This window comes from Egretta garzetta, unplaced genomic scaffold, assembly GCF_000687185.1.
Source record: "Egretta garzetta isolate BGI_Z169 unplaced genomic scaffold, ASM68718v1 scaffold70, whole genome shotgun sequence".
In the NCBI taxonomy this organism is placed as follows: Eukaryota; Metazoa; Chordata; class Aves; order Pelecaniformes; family Ardeidae; genus Egretta; species Egretta garzetta.
In genome coordinates, this window is record NW_009258539.1 from 1,333,581 (window position 1) to 1,355,958 (window position 22,378).

The following is a 22,378-nucleotide window of genomic DNA, read 5'->3' on the forward strand; positions in this document are numbered from 1 at the left end:
GGGGGAGGAGGGTGTCTACCTTTGATTTCCGGTCACGGAACATCAGTTTTAATTTTTCTTGCTGTCATGCTGTTTTTGCTACAGAATTTTGATTGACATAACTACTAGGTTTTAGCAACCTTTATAGAGAGTTTGTCTAAGAGATTACTGGCTTTCTAAAGTGTCACTGCAGACATCTTTCAAATCCCATGAAGTTTTTTGTAATCTTTCAAAATTCTCAACATCTCATTTTCATAGCATAGTTACTGTTAGAGCAGTATGTACATATAGTGGCTTGCCCACCACTTGAAATCTTCGTATCAGGCTGAATGCCATTCTAAAACATATGCTCTAGAACGGAGAGAAGTTATTGGCTTAATGCCCAAGTTCTTGGATGAGGTTTGTAGTATATAATGCGAGAAACTGGACCAGATGGTATTAGTTGTGCTTCTGGCCTAAATGTTCATCTGCAACAAGCAGATTCTGCTTTATGTATTGCATGAAAGAGTTAATCTCTTTACACCAACACTTTCAGCAGAAACGGGCTCTGTCTATATTATGTGTTTTACAGATTAGGATCAGAAAGAGGTGCAATTTCTGTTTGGTAGAGGCTAATATCTGTTGCACTGATTAATGTTCTTTTTGTCCAAATGCTTTTGTTACTTTAGAAGACTGTATCAGGAAAACATCTTGGATTTGTTTGGGTTTTTTTTAATGTAACTAGAAATTAGTGAATTGAATGTGTAGAAAGGGAGGAAAACCTCTATAAACAGCAGATGAAATGGTATTTCAGAGTGTATGGTATTACAGATCTCCATTGTAGGTCTGCATGTCTTGTCTAATGCAACTACAGTGTAGATCTGTAATGAAGGGGGAAAATCTGGGCATACCCCTCTTTTACAAAAAACAACTCTTAAGAAACACAAACGTACACTGCCTTGTTTTGACTATCTCATACAAAGCACAGCGTGAGGAAAATTGACTGTCAGTAATTTATCCTTATCCCAATTTGTTTGCAAGGCGAGAATGGAGAAGAAAGTAAAAGGCAGGGTGGGGAGGTCTTCCTCACCACCACCTCATTTCCTGGCAAAATGGTAGCATATTTTAACATACCGTGTAAAGATGTATTTAAATTACCAGAGTGATATTTTGGTTAGTATCTGATTTATTTAAATTGCAGCTTTTTTACATATCTGAGCACTGGCTTAATGTACATTTGTTTTTTTACAGAAAAATAGAAATAGTGCAGTTTGCAAGTCGCACTCGTCAACTGTTTGTTCGTTTGTTAGCCTTAGTCAAATGGGCTAATAATGCTGGAAAGGTGGAAAAATGCGCGGTAAGTTAGCAACAGAGCTTGGTGTGAAATAGCCTCTGAGTGATATGGGATTTTGGTATACCCTAACTTCTTAGTATAAAATTTTTTTAAGAAAAGCCTATTTCATAGGCAAATGAATATTAAATTATAACCAATTTCTTCCTATTTAGAAATTGTATAATCTTGTCTTTTAACAGTTCATGTTCCCAAAACCTCGCCAGTAGCAAAAAATGAAAGGCTTGTCTGCACATAGTTTCAGGAGTTCTTTGGGGTTAGGCGATAGGATGGAGAAGATGGTGATCTCTGTTCTTATTATCACTTTCACCCTGCTCTTGATTAAATAATAATAAAGTCCAGAATGTTGCAAAAAACCAGCCCCAAGTGATTACAAACAAGTAGGGTTGCATTCCAGTAGCAATCAATCAGGTAAAGAGCTGTGAGGCTTTACATATCCTCCACAGCATCAGAAATGGCATGCAGATTTAAAGCGTCCTTGCACGCGAATGTGAGAAATGGCCGGAATGTTCAGTTTTCCTTTGTTTTATAGAAGTGATTAATTGGAAGTGACAGATGAAATCATCTCAGTCATGTGCACTAGATGAACTGGATATAAATGGGCATTGATTTTGCATTTTTTGGACACGTATCTTTTTTTTTTTCTTTTTTTTTTTTTTTCCCCCCTCCTTGTCCTCCACAGATGATATCGAGTTTTTTAGATCAGCAAGCCATTCTGTTTGTGGACACTGCTGATCGTCTGGCATCGCTAGCTAGAGATGCTTTGGTTCACGCTCGTCTCCCTAGTTTTGCTATCCCGTATGCTATTGATGTTCTGACAACTGGATCGTACCCACGTCTGCCTACCTGCATTAGGGTAAATAATGCTACCATTTGTCTGGGGGTGTGGAAATCCACAGTGCAGTATCAAATGCATGTTAATTAAACTAATTGTCTATGTGCAAATGGAACTGTAGTTTAATACAGGCCTAGTGCCTGTATCTCTGTAGTGTCATTTTCTGATGCAGAGCAGTTCCTATGTGAACAAGTTATGCTTTCCCAGTAAAACATTCTCTCCATTTAAACTAGTTCTGCTCTAGGATGAGTATAGTATCAACTCTTCTTCCTTGGTTCTTCAAGTACTTGCACATGCTAAGCCACCATCCTAGAAAAATGAAGTGTGAAAGGGAGATACTGACATCTGTTGCTCTTTGAGGTTTTGCCTGTATTTGGAAATTTACTGAAATACTCACAGCTCTCTAATGCTGCTGCCTTTTCTTACTGATAAAACGCAGAATAACAGGATTTTGTGAAGTCATACAAACAGTAGTACCTCTGTCTTAGATCTATAGCTACAGATAAGGATTGGCTTTCAAATCTTAGAGTTTAAAAATGAGTTTAGCCTGATGTAAGGCCCTGAATTTATTTAATTGATCCAAGTTGAGCAATTTTATTCAGTGGTCAGTCTCAGGTAAAACAAAATCAACTAGAAAACAAATCTGAATATAAGATACAAGACTTTACTTGTGTGTAATAGCCTGTAGTATTTATATTTTCAGACTTCTAGTCTGGTTAGTTTTCACCATTCCTACTGTCAGTGTATTATAAGTATTTGAGATATGTGGACTTGTTCATTTTTATTTTAATAGGATAAAATAATCCCTCCTGACCCAATAACAAAGAGTGAGAAGCAAACCACACTTCATCAGCTAAACCAGATTCTTCGACATCGACTAGTGACTACAGATCTCCCTCCACAGCTGGCAAATCTTACAGTTGGTGAGAACTGGAACTACTTTTTGAAGAATATGTTATTACAGGCTGATTTAAAATTGTTGCTTTAATGCTAAAGCAAAGCTAAAAGATATCTTAAGTGAGACTATTAATCTATTAAGATTGGGATCCTGTCTCTGGGATCCTGTATGACATCAAAATACATATTTTCCCCTTTTGAAAAATGAGGGTACTGATAATATTGCTGAAATATTACTTACTTTCAAGAAGAAATCCTGTGCAGATAATGGCAAAAGATTGCAGGCATTGTCTGCTCTTTCAGCAAATGTGTTGTGAAAGAGTCTTAGGTCTAACAGTGTAACTGCATTACCTTAAGTTAATTTTAAAATGCAAGCTTCTGTAGAAACTCTTTGAACTTTAGCTTAAACAAGTCACTCTAAAGTTGCTTTTTTAATCTGTTCTGATACTCATTTTTATGCATAGAATCTGTCCATATTTATGCATACCTTTTGTTCTGTGGCTCACTGCAGTGCCAGACTCTTAATCTGTTTTCAGATTTCTGTTTTCATTTAGCTCAGTTAGTGGTAGACATTAAGACCACCTTTTTTACAGGAAGGATGGCTATAAACTGGACTAGGTTATTGCAGAATCGCAGAAAATAGGACTGGAATGGACCTAGTCCGTGCTTTTAACTAAGACAAGGTTAGCCACGTGTAAATGACACCCCACAGACCTAGATCAAAGGTGTTTCTGAAAAATCTTAGTTTTCACTGGTCCCTATGTGAACACTTGCAATATCCATTTTAGAGCCATTTTTGTCTAACAGAAGTATAAATGGATATATGTCTGAGCTCTTCAGGTTTTTTTCAGTTAAGTAAACATTTCAAGGGCTTAGTTTCTGTTCCGGGGTTTGGTTTGTTTTAAGAGCATGTATGGGATGTTTTTGAAAATGAAACTTCTTTGGTTAAAATGCCTAAAATTTCTTTAGGAATATTTCTATATGTCTGTAATTGTAAAGGTATATGGCATATTTTGCTAAGTGATTGAGAAGAAGGTTGACCCGCAGCTTATGGTATGGACTTGTACTAAATTGTTTATTCTGCCACTCATTCTCTTTATGACCTTGCTTACAAAGTTTTGACTGTCTTTGTTCCCAGTTCTTGAAACTGATAGCAACGTTCACAAAGGTGTGAGGATATATATGTCAGTTAGATAAATAGTTTATGTAATTTTTGCTTGTGTGCAAATATATGAATTATGCAAAAGCTTTATCTTCTTCACATGAAAATGGAGTTATAATATTTTAATGTTAAATAAATGGTTTGCAGTGAGATGTGTTTCCTGGGCTAGATTTTATCCTGGGCCGACATCGCATTCTGAACCTCTTTTGAATATTGCTTAAAGTACTCAATTTTTCCAATTCTTTGCTATATCAACAATAAGCTAGACATTTTATTTGCATAACTTGTCAGGCTGGTAGTCAGCTCAATGTTACTCTGTGTTATCTTGACCAAAGTACTGCTGTTTGAGACAGTTTGGGACGTCTGTCCATGCTGCTTATTGACACTGGTTCTGTTGCAGAAGCAACTGTCAGTTGCACAGAAACATATGCAACAGAGCAGAAACTATAGGGAAGTAATCCATTGCAAGTGCCGGGAGCCACCACACTGATACTTTGAGGCATCTTAGGAGACTGAGTTAAATAAAACATATTTTCTTCCTTAGCCAATGGCCGTGTGAAATTCCGAGTTGAGGGTGAGTTTGAGGCCACCTTGACAGTGATGGGTGATGACCCTGACATCCCCTGGCGCCTTCTCAAACTGGAAATTTTGGTTGAAGACAAGGAAACTGGTGGTAAAAAAATCAAACCTTTACACTTCCTTTTTAATATCATGTTCATTTCTGATGCTGTATAGGTCTTGTTTATACAGGGTCTTTTGCATCTCATGACTTAAGATAATGAAGCTGTATATACTTGTCCTGTTTTCACCTTGCTCTGTATGCATTTGATACACTGTCACGGTCTACCATTGTTAAGGTAGTAGACTGACTGAAATTTCCAGACTAAACCAAGGATTTTCTTACTTTGTTAGAAATTCTGATATGGAAATTGCTCAGTAGAGTTCTATCTTTTTAATTTATTATTTTATTTAATTATTGTAAATACCTATTGTCCTGATGTCTAATATGAATTGTTTTTAAATCACAAAAGATGGTCGAGCCTTGGTTCACAGCATGCAGATCAACTTCATCCATCAGTTGGTCCAATCACGGCTGTTTGCTGATGAAAAACCACTTCAGGACATGTACAGCTGTCTGCGTATCCTTCTGAAAGTTGCTTCTGAATAAGCTATATAGTCTTGCTCTTCCTGGTAGCTGGAGGTCAAAAAAGATGGGATAACTATTAAGCTAGGGGAAAATGTCTGGACATGGAGTAAAAATGATGGCCTTAGAAACAGTTACTCTCATGTGCCACATGTAAAATTGGATTTTACTCAATCAGCAAAAGTAAAGGTGAGGTACTCAAGACAGCAGGTTGTGTGGTAAGTCAGTGCAGCGGCAGCCAGCTGCATGTGCTAATTTCAGAGATAGAGTACAGTGCTGACTTGGAAGGTATGAGAACTGACAATTCTTACTACCAAGAGCTGCAGTAAGGTGATGATGGTGTGTTAACTGTATTGCACCTGTGTGACTAATAAAATGGGATATAGCACGTGCGGGAAGTAGTGCAATGACTTTCTATGTGCAAAAGGTAAGTTGCTTGACAATGTGAAATGGTTTTCAGTGAAACAGTTTCTGCAGAAACAAAGTAGAATCATACTATTTTAGGGTGACCATGGAAGACCATGGGGTAACTATGGGGTGAATTGAATTTCTTTGTTAGTAATCTTCCTTCCCCTAAAAGATGATCAGAGTTAAAATCTATAAAACAAAGCTATTGTGGCGCTCTTGTCTAATGCTCTGCCCTAGATAAGCGTTTAAAAAACAAAAAGTTGAGAAATATTTGGTGGTGTTTCTATGTCTTTATTTCTGGATTACATTACATTACTGTGTTTTCAGACAGCATCTTGTCTGTCTTTTGTGACAAATGGATTTATGTAGTGTACAGACTCTTTGGAGGTCCTGTATTTTCTTAACTCCATTCATTAGACTCCTTCTGCTTAGCACTTCAGTTGGAAGTCTTGCATTCACAAACACTAATGCTGATTCGAGAGCGCTGGGGTGACCTTGTGCAAGTGGAACGATACCATGCAGGGAAATGTCTCTCGCTCTCTGTTTGGAAGTAAGTTAATTTTGAAAGGGCTGTTAACAAACAATAAATGAAATAATAGGGTTTTTATTTACTAAGCTTGAACCAGAATTTTCAGACTTTATTTCCTTTTTGATGTGAGACTCCTAAATTCTTATAATTAAGTACCTAAACCTGTTGCTTGACTTACAAAGAAGTGAGGGATATACATTACTGTACAGGAGAACAATGGATACAGTCATAAATCAGCTCATATTTATGCGGATATCTAAATAAATAAATTAGACAATTCTTTGGCAGTCTTTCACTGTATTTATTGCTTGACTTGCACTAGATAAAATTTAAAAATGCAATCCAAATGCTCTTCTGATTCTGTGTTGAATTTGCAGCCATCTAAAGCTTCTTTATGTAGTTATCATTTACTAACAGTTCTGCACTGAAATGTAAATTAAAACATGGTTTTTTTCAGTTCAGCTGACATAATCTGATTTTTATGCAGAATTCTCAGAATCAAGGATTAGCTACTGAAAAGTGTATTTTCTGCTATTCCAGCTGCATGGTTTAATTTTTTCTCTTTATTTTAAGTCAACAGGTGCTTGGCAGGAAAACAGGGACTGCATCTGTTCATAAGGTCACTATTAAGATTGATGAGACTGATGTCTCAAAACCCTTACAAATATCTCATGAGCCTCCACTGCCAGCCTGTGATTCCAAACTGATGGAAAGAGCCATGAAGGTAAAGGTTTGCTTTGCAGTAGGCATCTAGTTTTATAAATCAAAAACTTAAAACCGCTTTGCATTGTCAGTTTGTTTCACTGTGATTCTATTTAAAGAACTATTTCTAAGATTTCTAAGGTTTCTAGTCAACAGTTACAGCAGTGCTGTGTTTATGTAGGGACCTAAAATTGTCATTACAAATTATTGGTCTTGACTTCCTCTTAAAAATTACACTGCTTTACAGTGCATTATATACCACTTATGAGACAGAATGCTGAGGGTGGGAGAAACAACAGCAAGGTTTCAATTACGTTTAGTGTTTGGCTTGAAATGCTTTATAGAGAGCCAGTTCTTCCCTTTCCTATCTTGGAGATGCTATGTAAACTTCCTCTGAAAATCAGCTTCCCCATGTCGCTTGAGTTTGCTACCCAGCAGTGCTATTCACTTTAGAGAATCTTACATTATGATTTGGGAATCTTGTGCAAAAGAGGTAATGTGGTTTTCTTGTTACAAGTATTAGGTGAAGCTTGGTTTTACATTATCATTAACCTGTCTTGTGGCCTGTTTGAATGCGGCTTTGTACTGTTCAAATTCCCATATGTTAAAGGTGGGATTATTGAAATGATCCAAAATGAGTAACCGCTGTCAACTTCCTATTTGGATAAGGCTTCATTGGTGATAATTCTAGATCTTGGTTAATGATATCTAAGAGAAACAGTGTTCTAAGTTTTATAATAAGTCTTATGCATTCCTCAGCAAGTCTGGCTGTGATATATCAGGATGTGTGTTTGTTATTTCTTGCATTGTTTGGGTTTTTTAAGAGTTAATAAGCTGGAGTTGAATGGTTTAGTTTTCAAACTTTCAGTACAGTTTTTCCACAGGGAAAAACTCTCCAGCTCAGATTCTTCACCTGTCTTACAGAACCTTCTACTGATGATAGCCTTCACCTACTGTACATGCTTTGTATTTGAGCGTCCTGGTCCACCTTGTTTACTGAGTCTGACAGACAAGTCTCTCTATGATGAATGTCAAGAACTTCATATGTTTCGGCAACAGAGGAATGTGGGAAACTTAGTGGAATGTAGTAGCCTTCTACTCTATTTCTAGAGTGGAAATTCTACTATTAGTATAGTAAATATATACCACATTTACTAATTCAGTAGCCTAAATTAGCATGTATTATTTATTAGCTAGTTAGCATATTTTATTGTATTAGCATACAGTTAATTTAATGCTGGTACTGTATTTCTGCCTAAATCCAGGAAAATGTGCTTTATCTAGAACATCTGCTGAAGTTCCACTGGAGTTGACGCAGTCTAAGCTCACTGAATCAGGTCTACAAACTATAGATTTAAGACATGAGGCCACTGTAAATTTGAGAGTTATCAAAATTAACACTGAATCCCTTCATAACTACTGGCTCTGAGCTTAAAAAATTTATCAGCTATGGTATACACACTGCTGTTCTAGTGTTTGAATAATGATCTCAGCTGTAATGACGTAGATAGCACACTGTGTTTCTGTTTGTTTAAGATACTATATAAAACAGTGGCACCAACAAATACATTTGTCTAAGCAGGTTATTATACATTAACCTACTGAAAACTGGATGTAGCTATAGAACCTGTAGCCACTTGTTTGTGAAGAAGATTTACCCATAGCAGCTGCTGAGTTGAAATGCTCTTGTGGATGGATAAATACTTGGTTTTTAAGGCCTTGTCTTGGAAAGCTAGTCTTTAGGGGAAGGTCATTCTGATCTATACGAAGGCGTGTACTGAAATTTTGTGTAATTCTGTTCTGGTATAAAACTCTTCTGCACTTATGTCTCATGCTAGAATAAAATTTGAGTTTAATTCACCTTGAACAGTTTTCAAAGCAATGTGAAGTTAACTAGGAAAAGGTTTTGCAATAATCTTTAGCTTTGCTTATGCAAAATATATAAATAATGTGACTGTAATGTGAATGGATATACATGCAAATGCTTTAATTTAGGTTGCACAAGTAAGCTGCAGTTAATATAAGTGGTGCCATAAGCTTTAGCACTGGCAGTGCAGCAAGCCTCTAGATGCTCCTGGGTTCAGTAGGGTTGCTCGTATTCACTGTCTGCCACTGCATTTTCACTGACTGTGTTGTTACCCTGTTAGCAGGACTAAAACTAGTGTGGTGTATTTCATGCTACAGCTACATAGGTGTTTGTGCAGAGGCAACCGTATTCTAACAGATTGTTGGTTTTGGGGGGTTGAGGTTTGGTTTGGGTTGGGTTTTTTTTCCTTAGCTTAAGCCAGTTATAAACAGGTGCATGATAAGCTGGAAAATACTCCGGCCTTCATCCAGAACAAGTAGGTCTGCAGAGGGAGTGGTAACAGCATAGCTTGTGAAACTTCTTTTCTTTTTACATTTTCTTCTAGTCTTCTCTCAAAAACCCTCCCACTGCCTGCTGTGCAGACAGAATCTTATGTTAGTTTGTTGTATTTTATAGTGATTCAAATACTCAGTTTAATAGTTCATTTGGTTCACCACAGTTCTGAGCAAATTCTTTCTTAAGTCATTGTTTTATTATGTAGCTTTGTTCCAGTGTGCTAATGCATAAAGTCTGCACACTCAATTTGAACTTGCTCAAGTACATTCCTCTTTTACAGATTGACCACCTGTCAATAGAAAAACTCCTAATAGACAGTGTCCATGCAAGATCGCATCAAAAACTCCAGGAGCTGAAAGCCATTCTTAAGAGCTACAACGTTAATGACAATTGTATGTGTTTTCTACTGAAGTTTGTTTCAAGTTGATTTTAATTTCTGCCTAGGAATAGTTTCCTGTTTTCTTGGTGTTTCTTGTTTTCATTAATTTAAATAAAAAATATGAAAAAATAAAGGGAGATGTGTTCAGAATTAACAAGACTTAGCATTTAAATTATTCTGCATTGATAACTGTAAAATACTCATACCTCTAAATGTACTATAATAGATGAAGCTGGTAGAACATTATGGTCTGGGTTGAAGGGTTAGAAGTTGTCTACTGCAAAACTTGTATGTGTTCAGAATTGAAAGCAAATCTTTCACTGTCTTGAGCTAGCTTTGGATGACACTTTGCTTAAACTGTTGTGAAACTATTTGGATTCAAATTGAGCTTATAATTGTGAAGCAGTGGCTTTAAAGATATTCAAGGATTAATAATCTTCAAATTTGGTCCATCTTTTCTCGTTGGTTTGTTACTAGCACTATTTTCACAGAGAAATTCTTATATTCAGTTCCCTCTTTATGTTAACAGTATAATAATGTGCAAGTGAAGATTGCTTCTACAAAACCCAACAGGTTTTGTGATTATAATGGGCTAACTTTTAATATGATGAACTTGAATTTTGTTTCAAATTCTTAACATCAATTTTTGTTTAGCATTCATTGAAACGGCTCTTCCAACTCTTGTAATTCCGATTTTGGAACCATGTGGTCGATCAGAGTGCCTACATGTATTTGTTGATCTCCACTCTGGAATGTTTCAACTGATGCTGTATGGTGTTGGTAAGTAGGTGCAAACCCAGCTTGTATTTAATATCTTGCAAAAATCCTGCATTATGAGGTAATCTTGTGTGAACAGTTCTGTCAAAACTGCTAAGTTCTGTAAATAAGGGTAACGCAAATGAACACCGCAATTGGGTCATTATCTAGGTATTTTGAGTTTGAGGAACAGAGAAGTGGATTAAGAGTCACGGTTCAGTTAGGTATATTTTAAGAGGGCAACAGACTAAATATTGTTAGGCATCATTGCAACACATGTTCTTTATGACTCATGATTCCTGGGTTGCGCTGTTAATGGATGCGGTCATTTCATATGGACCTGACTGAGAATTGTATTATGTGACCTTATGCATCTTGAGTTACTGTTCAAGTCTTCACTTCAGGTTTCAGATTACTTAAGTGTGTTCTTTTAGTTTATTTGCCTAATAACATACTTCTGTGGTTTTACAAGTATTATGGATCATTTTTTGTGTATCTTAATGAATCTCTCTCTTCAAAATGAGCCATATGGAGAAGACAAGGGGCAACAATTGCAAGATGCACCAGGAGAGGTTTCATCTCAGTATAAAAAAGAAGGTTTTTACAGTGAAAACAATCATTCACTGGAACAACGCCCCCAGGGACATGGTGTAGTCCCCATCAGTGGAGGTTTTCAAGATGCAATTGGACAGGGTTCTAGATAAGCTCATCTAGGCTTCCATTCCCACAAAAGGTTGGACCAGATGATCTTTTGAGATCCCTTCCAACCTGGGCTGTTCTATGATTCTGTGATTAATTGTTTGTTAAATTAGATGAGACACTTTAATTAAAAGGTCAAAACTTTGTTTGAAGAGCAGGTGTTAAGACCATTCACTCACCTAATGTTCTTGTAGATCAACTGACACTTGATGACATTGAGAAGTCTGTTAATGATGATATGAAGCGTATCATTCCTTGGCTCCAGCAGCTCAAGTAAGAGACTTGAATGATTTACATAGTTTATATGGAATAAATCACCATATTTGTATTTTGGGTGATCACACTTGCATGGCTTTGTGTTTTACCACAGTGGGGAATATACTTCCTTCCTGTTCTAAGCAACTTTGAGTATTTGCCATCTCCTCTAAATGGGTGGAGGAAATTCTGCCTGTGCTTGGAGTTGATTCCATAGTCTTCCTTTAGTCTGCCTCCTTACACATAGCCTCATGCATCGCTGTGCACGTGTTCTGCATGAGGTCTTTTCACTTTTAAGTCAGTAGCAGACCACTTGCTTCCTGGCATCTCATTTTGTGTTTGTAATTCATTTTCTATGTTCTTTATTCCACTCCAGCTGAACTCTGCTTGTTTCTCACTGAGAATGATCTCCCTTCTCACAATAGAGGGAAAACCAGGAAGTGGCCTAGGATGATTTAAATAATATCTGTTTATCTTCTAACACTTCAGCCCTTGCTGGTTTAAACCTCTAATCTTCCTTCCATAAAGCCCTGAGATTAGGCATGAGATACATTTGGCTTCCTTAAGAGGTTGTAGCAAATAATACAAATACAGTTTGCGTCTGCGTGAAGACCAAGTTCCACTTGCTCTGTCGTTTTGGAAAGTCCCAGTACTCTGAGCTAATTGCAGGGTGAAACCTCTCTATTTGAGGAATGTTGCTTCTAAAAGAAGCATGATGACGCATGAAGCACTGGCACCCTGGAGAAACTAATCAACCTCCCTTTGTTATAAATAATGTACTCAAGATAATAGCTTGGATAGTACTGCAGTTTTTGAAGAAGCTAGGCAGTCCCACAAAATGTCTTTTAGGACAGCTATATCTAACATATATCTACAAGAATAAATGTGGCGTGTCGTGATGGAGAGATGTTGAGCACCCACGCTTTGTGCTGCTGGTTCTCAGTAGAAGTTTGACTGCAAAACCAAGCCGTGCATTTCTGAGCCCCTTGCAAGCCTAGCTAGGCTTTCTGGCCTTGCCACTCCAAAATCCATTGGAGTAGAACAAGTTTATTTCCAAGCATTAGAATAAATTTCATGTTTTGCATGTGGTTCATCATGTCCAGACTCATTCAGGTGACTGAGTTTGTTTATAACATAATTGAGAGTGATGTTAATCCAACTTTGGTGACTTACTTCTTTTTTTACTGTATTGCTTGCCAGCATATGGGAGCAAAGATTTTCTTTTCTATACCAAAAAATAATCAAAGATTCCAAATTGTAAAATAACTGTAATCTGCATGTTTTTTTATCTTGTCCCTTCTTTTTTATAGTGTAATTTTATATTGTGTTGTATACAAAATTATGTTTTCCTTCAGCAAATAATTTCAGTGCTGTTCTTCTTAAATTAACAGCTGCCTGCTACTCAAGCTGAAGACAATGTGTAAAGATAGTAATAAGAAAATGTAAACTCATGACATTTTCTGTGTGATTTTCTGAGTTTTATGACTTGTGCAGCAATGATAGATGTTGACTTAGAATATGACTGACTTAATTTGACACTAATGCTCTAAACAGCACTATACTAGAATAATTTAAAACAGTCTCGGGGTACTAATGCCTTTATTTCAATGCAAGGTTCTGGCTTGGACAGCAACGTTGCAAACAGTCTATAAAACATCTGCCTACAGTGAGCAGTGAAACTCTTCAACTAGCTAATTATGCTAGCCATCCTGTGGGAAACCTTTCCAAACACAAATTGTTTATCAAACTCACTCGCCTTCCGCAGTACTACATTGTAAGTAACTGAAAAATGCTTCTGTCTTTTGCTCCCAGGCATGGATATACCAGACAGTTCGTACTGTTAACATTAGGAACTGAGTGATTGATGTAATCCTTGACTGTCTCTCTCCCTCCTCTTATTCAGTGGGTTTGTTAAGCGTAGAGGAGGGGACCTGAAGGTTTAATACTTGGCAATCTTCCCATTCTCTTTATGTTTCGTGAAAGTTTAGCCTTCCTTCTCTTCTTGGATCCCTTTCCTAAGCCACAGTACCCATATAATGAAAAAGCCTAATGTATTTTCTTCGGGGGGGGGGGAAGGATAGGAACTGATGTAGACACGTCCTTAGCTTGAGGGTCTTCTCAATTTGTTGTTTTGTATTTAAACAATATAGGTTGTAGAGATGTTTGACGTTCCTGGCAACCCCACAGAACTAGAGTATAAGTACCATTTTCTCTCTGTGAGCTACGCTGAAGGAGATGACAGCCCTGCTACTGCACTTTTACTACAGCAGTTCAAACCAAACATTGAAGAGTTGGTACTAGACACAAAAAGTGGGAAACAAATGAAAAGTGGTGTCAAGCGCAAGGTACATCCTTCAAAAGCCATCGGGCTACTTGCAGAGCGTGAAAGCTAAATGCATGTTCTGAGCATCAGTACCAGCTTTAGTGTCATTTCAAAAGTTTGTATGGCTGACATCTTGTATTGCGGCTTGGTTCTCTGGAATGCTTCCCTAGGGAGATGTTGGGAAACTATTTTGTAACAGTTGTCTTGTAATTCATGCCAGGCCTTCTCAGCTGTTCTAAAGAGCCAAGGCAGAGCACTGTGCTGAGGTAGCTGGAGTAGCTTGTATACACAGAGCACTGGTATCTGCATGATATACTCTCTGCCATGTAGGTGTAGTCTTTGAAAGACTTGCAGGGGCTGATAAGAGTTTCTTCTTGGGGTCAGGCTGACATGGCTTAGTGATATATAAATACCGTTTTAAGGAAGGAGGTGATTATAAAATTACTTTAACTGAATTGCTTCGGTCCTCAAGTGGACCAGATCCTTTCAGGAGTTTGTGCTCAGGGTGTGATTTGTTTAAAACTTGGATGAATTAGATTATTCTCTGGCATCTTTTCAAAATGTTTGCTGCAAATGTGCAAGTATATTTGTCTTTATTTTAATTCTAGTTATCTGGTGATCCGTGTTCCATAGAACCTAAGAAACCAAAACGGTCAGGAGAAATGTGTGCCTTCAATAAAGTGCTAGCTCATATTGTAGCCATGTGTGATACCAATATGCCATTTATAGGGCTTCGTATGGAGGTACGTACTAAGAAATATTTTGTTTCCTTCTTCCCCTCTACTACTCCTGATTCTCTTGTTTAGATACTACCATTCAGCAAACTTGTGGTCGTGCTCATTTTGGAGTTTCCCCACCAGCTGAGCCCGGGTGACTGATGTTCTACACTGGGTTGCTCTAGTCTTGTTGTAGCTGGTTCTCTAATACCAAGCACTGCAAAAACCTTGAAAAGTTGTGGGAAAAAGGAAAATAAGAGGATGAAAGTCACGTTTGTGGGAGGGGGTGGGAGACAACTTTATACCATATTTGCACAGACTGGTTTTTGGCTTTCTGATGCTTGAGGATGTGAAACATCTGTCACCCTTAGGGGAAAAAAAACAATCCTTGAAAAAGTTAGTTATTTTGCTTGACTTTTTGCTTGGGATAAAATTTTTCTTGTTCATTCCTAGTTATCTAATATGGACATTCCTCACCAAGGAGTACAAGTAGAAGGAGATGGATTCAGCCATGCAATACGTTTATTAAAGTAAGAGGTTATGCTTCTGTGTTTAATTTTATTACTGTTCATATGCTTGAGAGAAAAAAAAAAAGATTGAAGAGTAATACTAAAAATATTTGGGATTTGGGGATCTTGGGGGGGTTGTTGGTTGGTTGGGGCGGGGGAGTTAATTATTGTGTGTCTTGCACCCTCATGTGAAGCAGTGCTGGAGAAAGAGAAGAATAAGAGTAGACACAGAGCCAAGTATAATTTGTTGCCTTCATTAGCCTAAACTGGGGAGCTCTGAAAAGTCTTGACAGTCCTCAATCCTAAAATCCAGGCAGTGCTAAGGAAGATATGGTGATGACTCATGAATGTGTAGCTGCAATTTTAGATCAGATCAGAGGCCTACATACTCCATATGTTATTTGACAATTACCACTGTGTGATACTGCAGAGGAAAATGCAAGAAGTCCCAGAAAAGACAATTGCATGGCAAAAAACTTGTAGAAGAAACATCTGAGAATCATACAGTAATTTAAGAGTGGAAGGGACCTGTGGAGGTCATCTGGTCCAACCTCCTGCTCAAAACAGGGCTGATCAGCTGCATTTTCCCATCTCCAAGGGTTTCTGTGCCCCACCTGGGCACAATGTTCTCAAATGTTGACTAGGGGGAGTAGTCACTCAATTGCCTGGCTAATAGAGCCCAGGATGCAGCAGTCTGTCATTGCTGCCAGTGCATTCTGCTGACTCCTGTTCAGTCTGTCTCCCAGGCCCCCAAGTTCTTTTTCTGCAGAGCTGTTACCCAGCCAGTCAGCCCCCACCCTGTGCCATTGCTTGAGGTTATTTAGGCCCAAGTGCAGGACATTGCATTTGTTTTTGTTGAATTTCATGAGACTCCTGTTAATTCATTCCCCCAGCCAGCTGAGGTCTTTCTAAATGGTGCTCCCTTCAGTTTGATGTCATCTGCAAACTTGCTATTCCTTTGCATCACATTGGTTATTGAAATTGTTGTATAGTGTTGGCCTCTGTGCTAATTCCAAGGAACTCCAGCCACCACCAGACACTAATTGGACCTGCAACTGTTGACTACAATACTGTCTACCTGGCAGTCCATCCAATTTTTCACACCTCTTGGAGCTTACTTCAAGCCTCACCAGTTAAACTTTGGATTGTGTTATGAAGTAAAATAGATTATATCAGTTTAAAACATTAATAAGAAAGCCCCAAAGACACCTTCTAGAGTAAAACTTCTTAACTTCTTTTATGCTGTGGAAATGTACAGTGATATAAAGGCATCAGTCTCTAAATGCATTAGGACCTACCTTTTCAACTTTGCATATGAGCAGAGAAATACTGAGAACTTGTGAGCTGAAGTTAAGAGTGGTACATAAAATTTCTGGATAGACTCTCAAAAGATTTGAAAAAGTTCCACTTGTTTTTACTTTAGATTTACTTAAGCTTTATTTAGTCTGTCCCCTGACCTCAGTTTTCACATTGGGATATGAATAAATTGGGGGGTAGTAAGATAAATGCCAGGTTGTTCATTATATGAGTGATCTTGTTCTAGAAGGTGAACTGATTTATGAATTCAGGTTGCCACAGAACTTACTTATGTTCATCTTTTTTGGCTTGTTTCTCTGTATAAAAGCTTTGTATTGGCGTGCTCTTACTTTCACCAAGAGATCAGGGCAATCAACAGATCAGTTAAGCAGTTTGTAATTTGCAGATGTCGGAATCCATATAAAAATTGGTCATAACTCGGAGTGCTTTCATAACACACTTATTACAGTCCTTGAAGAGGAATAGGATATCTCGCTGTGCAGTTCAGCTATTTTTGCTGTTGATTTGTTCATTCTTTCATGTCCAGACTTAGAAGTCCTTCAGGAAATGTTAGAAGGTAGTATTTTTAGTTTTGGAACTGTACTGTATATAATCGAGATTCTTTTTCTTTATCAACAGAATTCCTCCCTGTAAAGGGGTAAATGAGGAAACACAGAAGGCTCTGGACCGATCTCTTCTTGATTGCACTTTCCGATTACAAGGTAGAAATAATCGCACATGGGTAGCTGAGCTGGTGTTTGCAAACTGTCCACTTAATAGCACTTCATCCAGGGAGCAAGGTAAGTTTTATTTAGGAAGGCTGGTAAGCTTTGTTTCTTTGTGTTTTACATTGTCTGTTCCAGTAGTTCTAAGGTTTTGGTGTTACTGGACAACTGGTGATTTTTAAGATTTCTAATAAACCACAGTGCACCTGAATCAAAATTTTGATTGCTGAGTTGATGCACTTTTACTATTTAAATATGCTTCCTGGTCACTTGCCACAGTTCACTCTCAGTCTGTGAACCATGGTTTAGGAACCACTAGTTTAATCAGTATTTACCATCTCCAAACACTGCAGGACCAACCCGTCATGTTTACCTGACTTATGAAAACCAGTTATCTGAACCAGTTGGAGGTCGCAAAGTTGTTGAGATGTTCCTTAATGACTGGAACAGTATTGCTCGGCTGTATGAATGTGTCCTGGAGTTTGCACGATCCTTACCAGGTACAGAAATCATCTCCTTTTCATTAAAATTATGTTTACAGATTACTACGGTTTTCTCACTCTAACTCTCTTCCCTCCTTTCTTCAAAGACATACCCAACCACTTAAACATTTTTTCAGAAGTTCGTATCTACAATTACCGAAAACTTATCCTTTGTTACGGAACTACCAAGGGGAGCTCGGTAAGTAACTCCTGCATTTAAAATGTATGTTTGAGAACAGAGTGGGTAGGTCTAGAGTTCTCAGGATTGTGCTACAGAGTATTTCCTTGTATTGCATTATTGTGGAAATAATACTGATGAATGTAGAAAAGACAGAAATAGAGGGTGCCAGATTACTAATTTGCTAGGTTACTAGATGTTTAGGAATTTGTATAAGATGCTTCAAATTGTGGGAAGGACAGTTTTGTGCTCCTGATCAATGAAAGCTGGTGTGGAAGCCTTTTTCTGACAAACTTAAGGTAAGTGTTGCTACTGGCCACTGTTGTGTACTGGGATATATGGGTATATGTAGGCTGCGGGCTTAATGCTGCCTTAGAAGAAAGGAGTCTAACGAAGTTTCAAATGTAGTACTGTGCTTTCAAATGAGGCAGTCTGTAACTATTTTGTCACGGTGCTGTTCCCTTGTTCAGAACTCTAGCTTACTCTTTATTATTTGAATTTACAGCTTATTAATTACTTTGATAACTGTGTACTTGCTCACACCCTTGCATTAAATGCAAGGTAGAGGAGGAAGTAAGTGCACATTTATTACAGACTAGGAATGTATTCCCATGAGCAACTGGTGCAAAGTAGCTGATGCACTTGTAATTTGCTTCCTGGAAGTTTTTTGCGTTCGTGTTCTAAGCTGAATTTTTGAGAGTATTTCTACGTGCATTTTATTGGGACAGTTAATAAGTAGCAAGAGTAGCAGTGTGGATTCTGCATGTCACTTCCTTACATATCAGCATATTCAGTTCTCAGTTTTGTGTGATATGACTGAGAAAACCAATTCACCTTCAGCAACTCATCAGTTCTCTGCAGCATGAATCTCTCAAGTTTAATTTTCTGTGTCTCACCTTTGGCAGAAAAAGCTTTTGTTCTTTCTGATTGACTTGATAAAGCAAGTAAGTCCCCAGTTTTGCAGTTGCAAATAATCCAGCTAGCTAAATGAATGTTAAAGCTAACAGCACTCTTTTTTCAGAACCTCAACAACTTTTGAGGAAGGTGAGTTAGGAATCTGTTGAGGTTTGATGAAAAATGACAGCAGACCAGCTTTCTTGTTATAACGTCGTAGTTGTTCTAGTTTCCAAGACCATTTTATGTTCTTGACATTGCAGATCAGCATTCAGTGGAACTCCATACTCCAGAAGTTCCACATTTCACTGGGAACAGTTGGCCCAAACTCAGGTTGCAGTAATTGTCACAACACAATTCTGCACCAGCTCCAGGAGATGTTTAATAAAACACCAAATGTGGTGCAGTTGTTACAGGTAACATTTTAAAAACTTCTCTCAAGAAAAGTGCAAGATGATTAAGAGCTGAATTCTGATTAAACTGTTCTCTTGGAAATTACTTGTGTGTGTTACGATTGTTTATGAATCTCATTGGCAGAAGTTGTCTCAGGGAAGATTGTTTCCCCCCTGCCTATGCCCCATTTTCCCTGACCTTTACTTAAAGGTAAGCTACCTGATCTCTCAATATCTGTTCTCTCTCAGGTTTTGTTTGACACTCAGGCTCCATTAAATGCCATCAACAAACTTCCAACTGTGCCGATGCTGGGTCTGACTCAACGCACCAACACTGCCTATCAGTGTTTCTCAATTCTGCCACAGTCACCCACACATATCAGGCTGGCCTTTAGGAATATGTACTGCATTGACATCTACTGCCGGAGTCGTGGTGTTGTAGCGATACGTGATGGGGCGTACAGTCTCTTTGACAACAGCAAAATAGTTGAAGGTTTTTACCCTGCACCTGGATTAAAGGTGACTGTTTCTGTATTTTCTGGCATGTAGTAAATAAGTGAGCTTCTAACCTGAAGTATGGATCTGATGTGAAGAGTTTTGTGAAACTTTCTTTGTGAAGAGCTGCAATCCTTCCAAAATTCTGTGCACAGAAGGAATTTTCTGATTTATAAGTAGATTCGTTAATTAGTTTGAATTAAAACATTTCCTTTAAGAGAACTAGCATCAAGTGACAGGGTTTTTTTTAGTTATCTATGTAATAAAGTAACGTAGAGGTTACTTCAGGCATCCTTTTGTTAAAACTTGCCGAAGCTTTGTGACCAGCCTGTATTTATTCTCCAGGATTAACAGCAACTGCTCCTCACAAGCTATGTTGTGTGGCAGGGCAGTGCTCATATGTTGCAGATGAGGAAACGCTCCATATCAGATGATTCTAGACAGAAACTTCTCTTTTAAAACAGTTTCCATCGGTGTGTGGCAGGAGCCTGTGGCTTTGCTTCTGAATACAGTGCTGGTCTGCTCTTCCTGAAAAATGAATCTGTGCATGCTCTGACAGAATACCTTAGCTGAGGGCAGCTTGTACCAGCGCTAGTTATACTGAAATACTGGAAAGTGGCACCCATTGTGAAACAGCATAGTTTGCTAGTTTTTTTTTTCTGACAGTTGCAACTCAACAGTGATTCTTTGCTACTGCATTTAGCTGATCCTAAACATATACCTCTTCCACAAATTCTAAGTGGAAGGCTAATGGGAAGAGGAAGGCAGTTGTAGATAACAGTGGAAAAGTATAAGACAATGAAATTGGGAAGGTAGAGGAGGAAGTAATCCGAGAGCATTGGCAAATTCCTCTGGGTACGAGACAATGCTCTGAAGGAGGTGACCTGGGCATTCTTACCCAAACAGGGCAGTTGTAGGTGTGGCGCAAGAGCCTAGTAGGTTCTGGATACTGATGAGTTGTTCTGGAACACCTGTTTCCAGGTGTAGGCTTCTCCTTATTTTTAAGGAGAAAAAAAATGTTGGTATTTCAGTTAACAGGGGGTATTTCATGTTAACGAGCAAAGTTTCTTGTCTGGTGGTGATGCAAGACCTGTTTTTTTAAAAGAAAAAGGAAATTAAGCTTAAATATCCACTGAGAAGCTCTGTTTATGAATGGATTTATTTTGCAAGCTATTCATACTGTGTATAATGAATGCCCACTAGTAGTTCTAGAGACCTGCCTGTTTCTTATGTGCTGTAGCTGATACAGTATTAGAGCTCAGCAAATACTGTGCTCATTTATGTAATAAAATTTTAATTGGGAAACTGCTAACAAAACTGCTTTTTCCACAGACGTTTCTGAACATGTTTGTTGACAGCAATCAGGATGCACGAAGACGGTCTGTAAATGAAGACGATAACCCACCTTCTCCTATTGGAGGAGACATGATGGATTCTTTGATATCACAGCTTCAACCTCAGCAGCCACCGCAGCAACCACAACAACAGGTACCCTCCAGGCAAAATAAGAAATGTTTATTGTCTTCCACAACTGGAAGGATTTTAAGAACTTATGTTCTAAAAGGATTAGCAGTAAAAAATGGAAAGGGAGACTATAAAATTGCTTTGCTGTGGAATTCCCCTTGGGGCAAAATGTATTAATTTATCTTGCCATTTCTCATTCCAGTGTAAACTGCCCATAGCATATGAACAGCAGCGTTGGAAGGTCACATGAGACTTGCTGCCTTAGAAGCAAAGGACGGAGGGAGGGAAAGTGCCTGTTTAAGATAAAAGATGGGAGGGGCAGTCAGGAGGTTTCTCTGTTACAGGGTGGCAGATAAAAAGGAATGAAGTGCAGAGGTATTACCTCTTGAGGAAAAACTGCAAAAAGTCCCTGGAAAAAAAAATAGTGAGCACTGAACAAGGTGATACAAAGAATCAAATAACTGTGTTGATGGACCTATCAGATTTCGTAGGTGGGGACCAAACTCTCATGAGTATTCTTCTGCACGTACTTAACTTTATTTTAGTACAAAATTATCAAATATTTTCATTGTCCTGTGTTGACAATTTCAGCCGTTCGCAAAACAGGCAGGAGCATCGGGAGCATATCCTCTTACTTCACCACCCACCTCCTACCACAACACAGTGACACCATCTCCGTCTATGATGCACACACAGTCACCAGGTAAAACGGCTGAGAATTTGTGCACTAATTGTGTACTGGAAATACACATGCAGCTCTTCTTGTGTGTGCATGCTTTTTCTATGTTTAGTTCCAAGTCAGGCAAGAGAATGCACCTTATATTATGGAAAAATAGCAAAGCAAAGTCCTGCCATGCATGTTTTGGAAAGTACATTTTGAAGCTAAAAAAAAAAACATTCAGTGAAACTGTCATCTGTAGCTATGTAATGTTTCGGACTGTTTCCTTCTTAGGGCTTATGACTTGCTGAGATGAAAAACTGTTAATTTTAAATACCTGCTTTCTCAGAAAAGCTTTTCATCACCAAAGCCCTCCTTTCTGCTTCCAGCTGTTATAGCGCAACAGCTGAAAATATTTAAATTTGGGGAAGGGCTGGGCAGAGGAAAATGCCATTCTTCAAGCCAAATATCTTGGAAAGCTTCCTTTGTGTGGTGAATCAATATGGAAAATATAACACTCATGCATGTACAAAATACAGCCTTTGAGTGCAAAACCAAATTCTCATGAAACTTGTTTGCTGTCTCCCTAAAAACAAGATAGCTGTAGCAGTTGATAGAAAAAAAAAATTGTAACAGAAAAATGGGGAATGTGTATGTTGAGTGACGTGATGTCTTTGATTAGGAAATTTGCATGCTGCAAGCTCACCTAGCGGAGCTTTAAGAGCACCATCACCAGCATCCTTTGGTCCAACTCCTTCACCTTCCTCTCTTGGAATCACAATGGGACAAACTGCTAACTTTGCCAGCCC

At 38.3% G+C, this 22,378-nt stretch overlaps 1 protein-coding gene across 1 annotated transcript in view; it reads left to right on the forward strand.

Moving 5' to 3' along the window:
* Positions 1-22,378, forward strand: part of MED14 (mediator complex subunit 14) — a gene marked incomplete at its 5' end in the record, with an annotated part of 39,640 nt that overhangs the window by 6,250 nt on the left and 11,012 nt on the right. Inside the window, 21 exons of the mRNA XM_009646133.2 lie at positions 1,210-1,315; positions 1,992-2,165; positions 2,938-3,067; positions 4,748-4,876; positions 5,235-5,342; positions 6,173-6,305; positions 6,858-7,008; positions 9,629-9,740; positions 10,382-10,507; positions 11,377-11,455; positions 13,052-13,211; positions 13,588-13,782; positions 14,369-14,503; positions 14,930-15,006; positions 16,921-17,081; positions 17,360-17,506; positions 17,596-17,687; positions 18,824-18,976; positions 19,202-19,471; positions 20,780-20,935; positions 21,503-21,614. Coding sequence (XP_009644428.1) covers positions 1,210-1,315; positions 1,992-2,165; positions 2,938-3,067; positions 4,748-4,876; positions 5,235-5,342; positions 6,173-6,305; positions 6,858-7,008; positions 9,629-9,740; positions 10,382-10,507; positions 11,377-11,455; positions 13,052-13,211; positions 13,588-13,782; positions 14,369-14,503; positions 14,930-15,006; positions 16,921-17,081; positions 17,360-17,506; positions 17,596-17,687; positions 18,824-18,976; positions 19,202-19,471; positions 20,780-20,935; positions 21,503-21,614 — 2,906 coding nt within the window. The remainder of the gene's footprint in view (positions 1-1,209; positions 1,316-1,991; positions 2,166-2,937; positions 3,068-4,747; positions 4,877-5,234; positions 5,343-6,172; positions 6,306-6,857; positions 7,009-9,628; positions 9,741-10,381; positions 10,508-11,376; positions 11,456-13,051; positions 13,212-13,587; positions 13,783-14,368; positions 14,504-14,929; positions 15,007-16,920; positions 17,082-17,359; positions 17,507-17,595; positions 17,688-18,823; positions 18,977-19,201; positions 19,472-20,779; positions 20,936-21,502; positions 21,615-22,378) is intronic.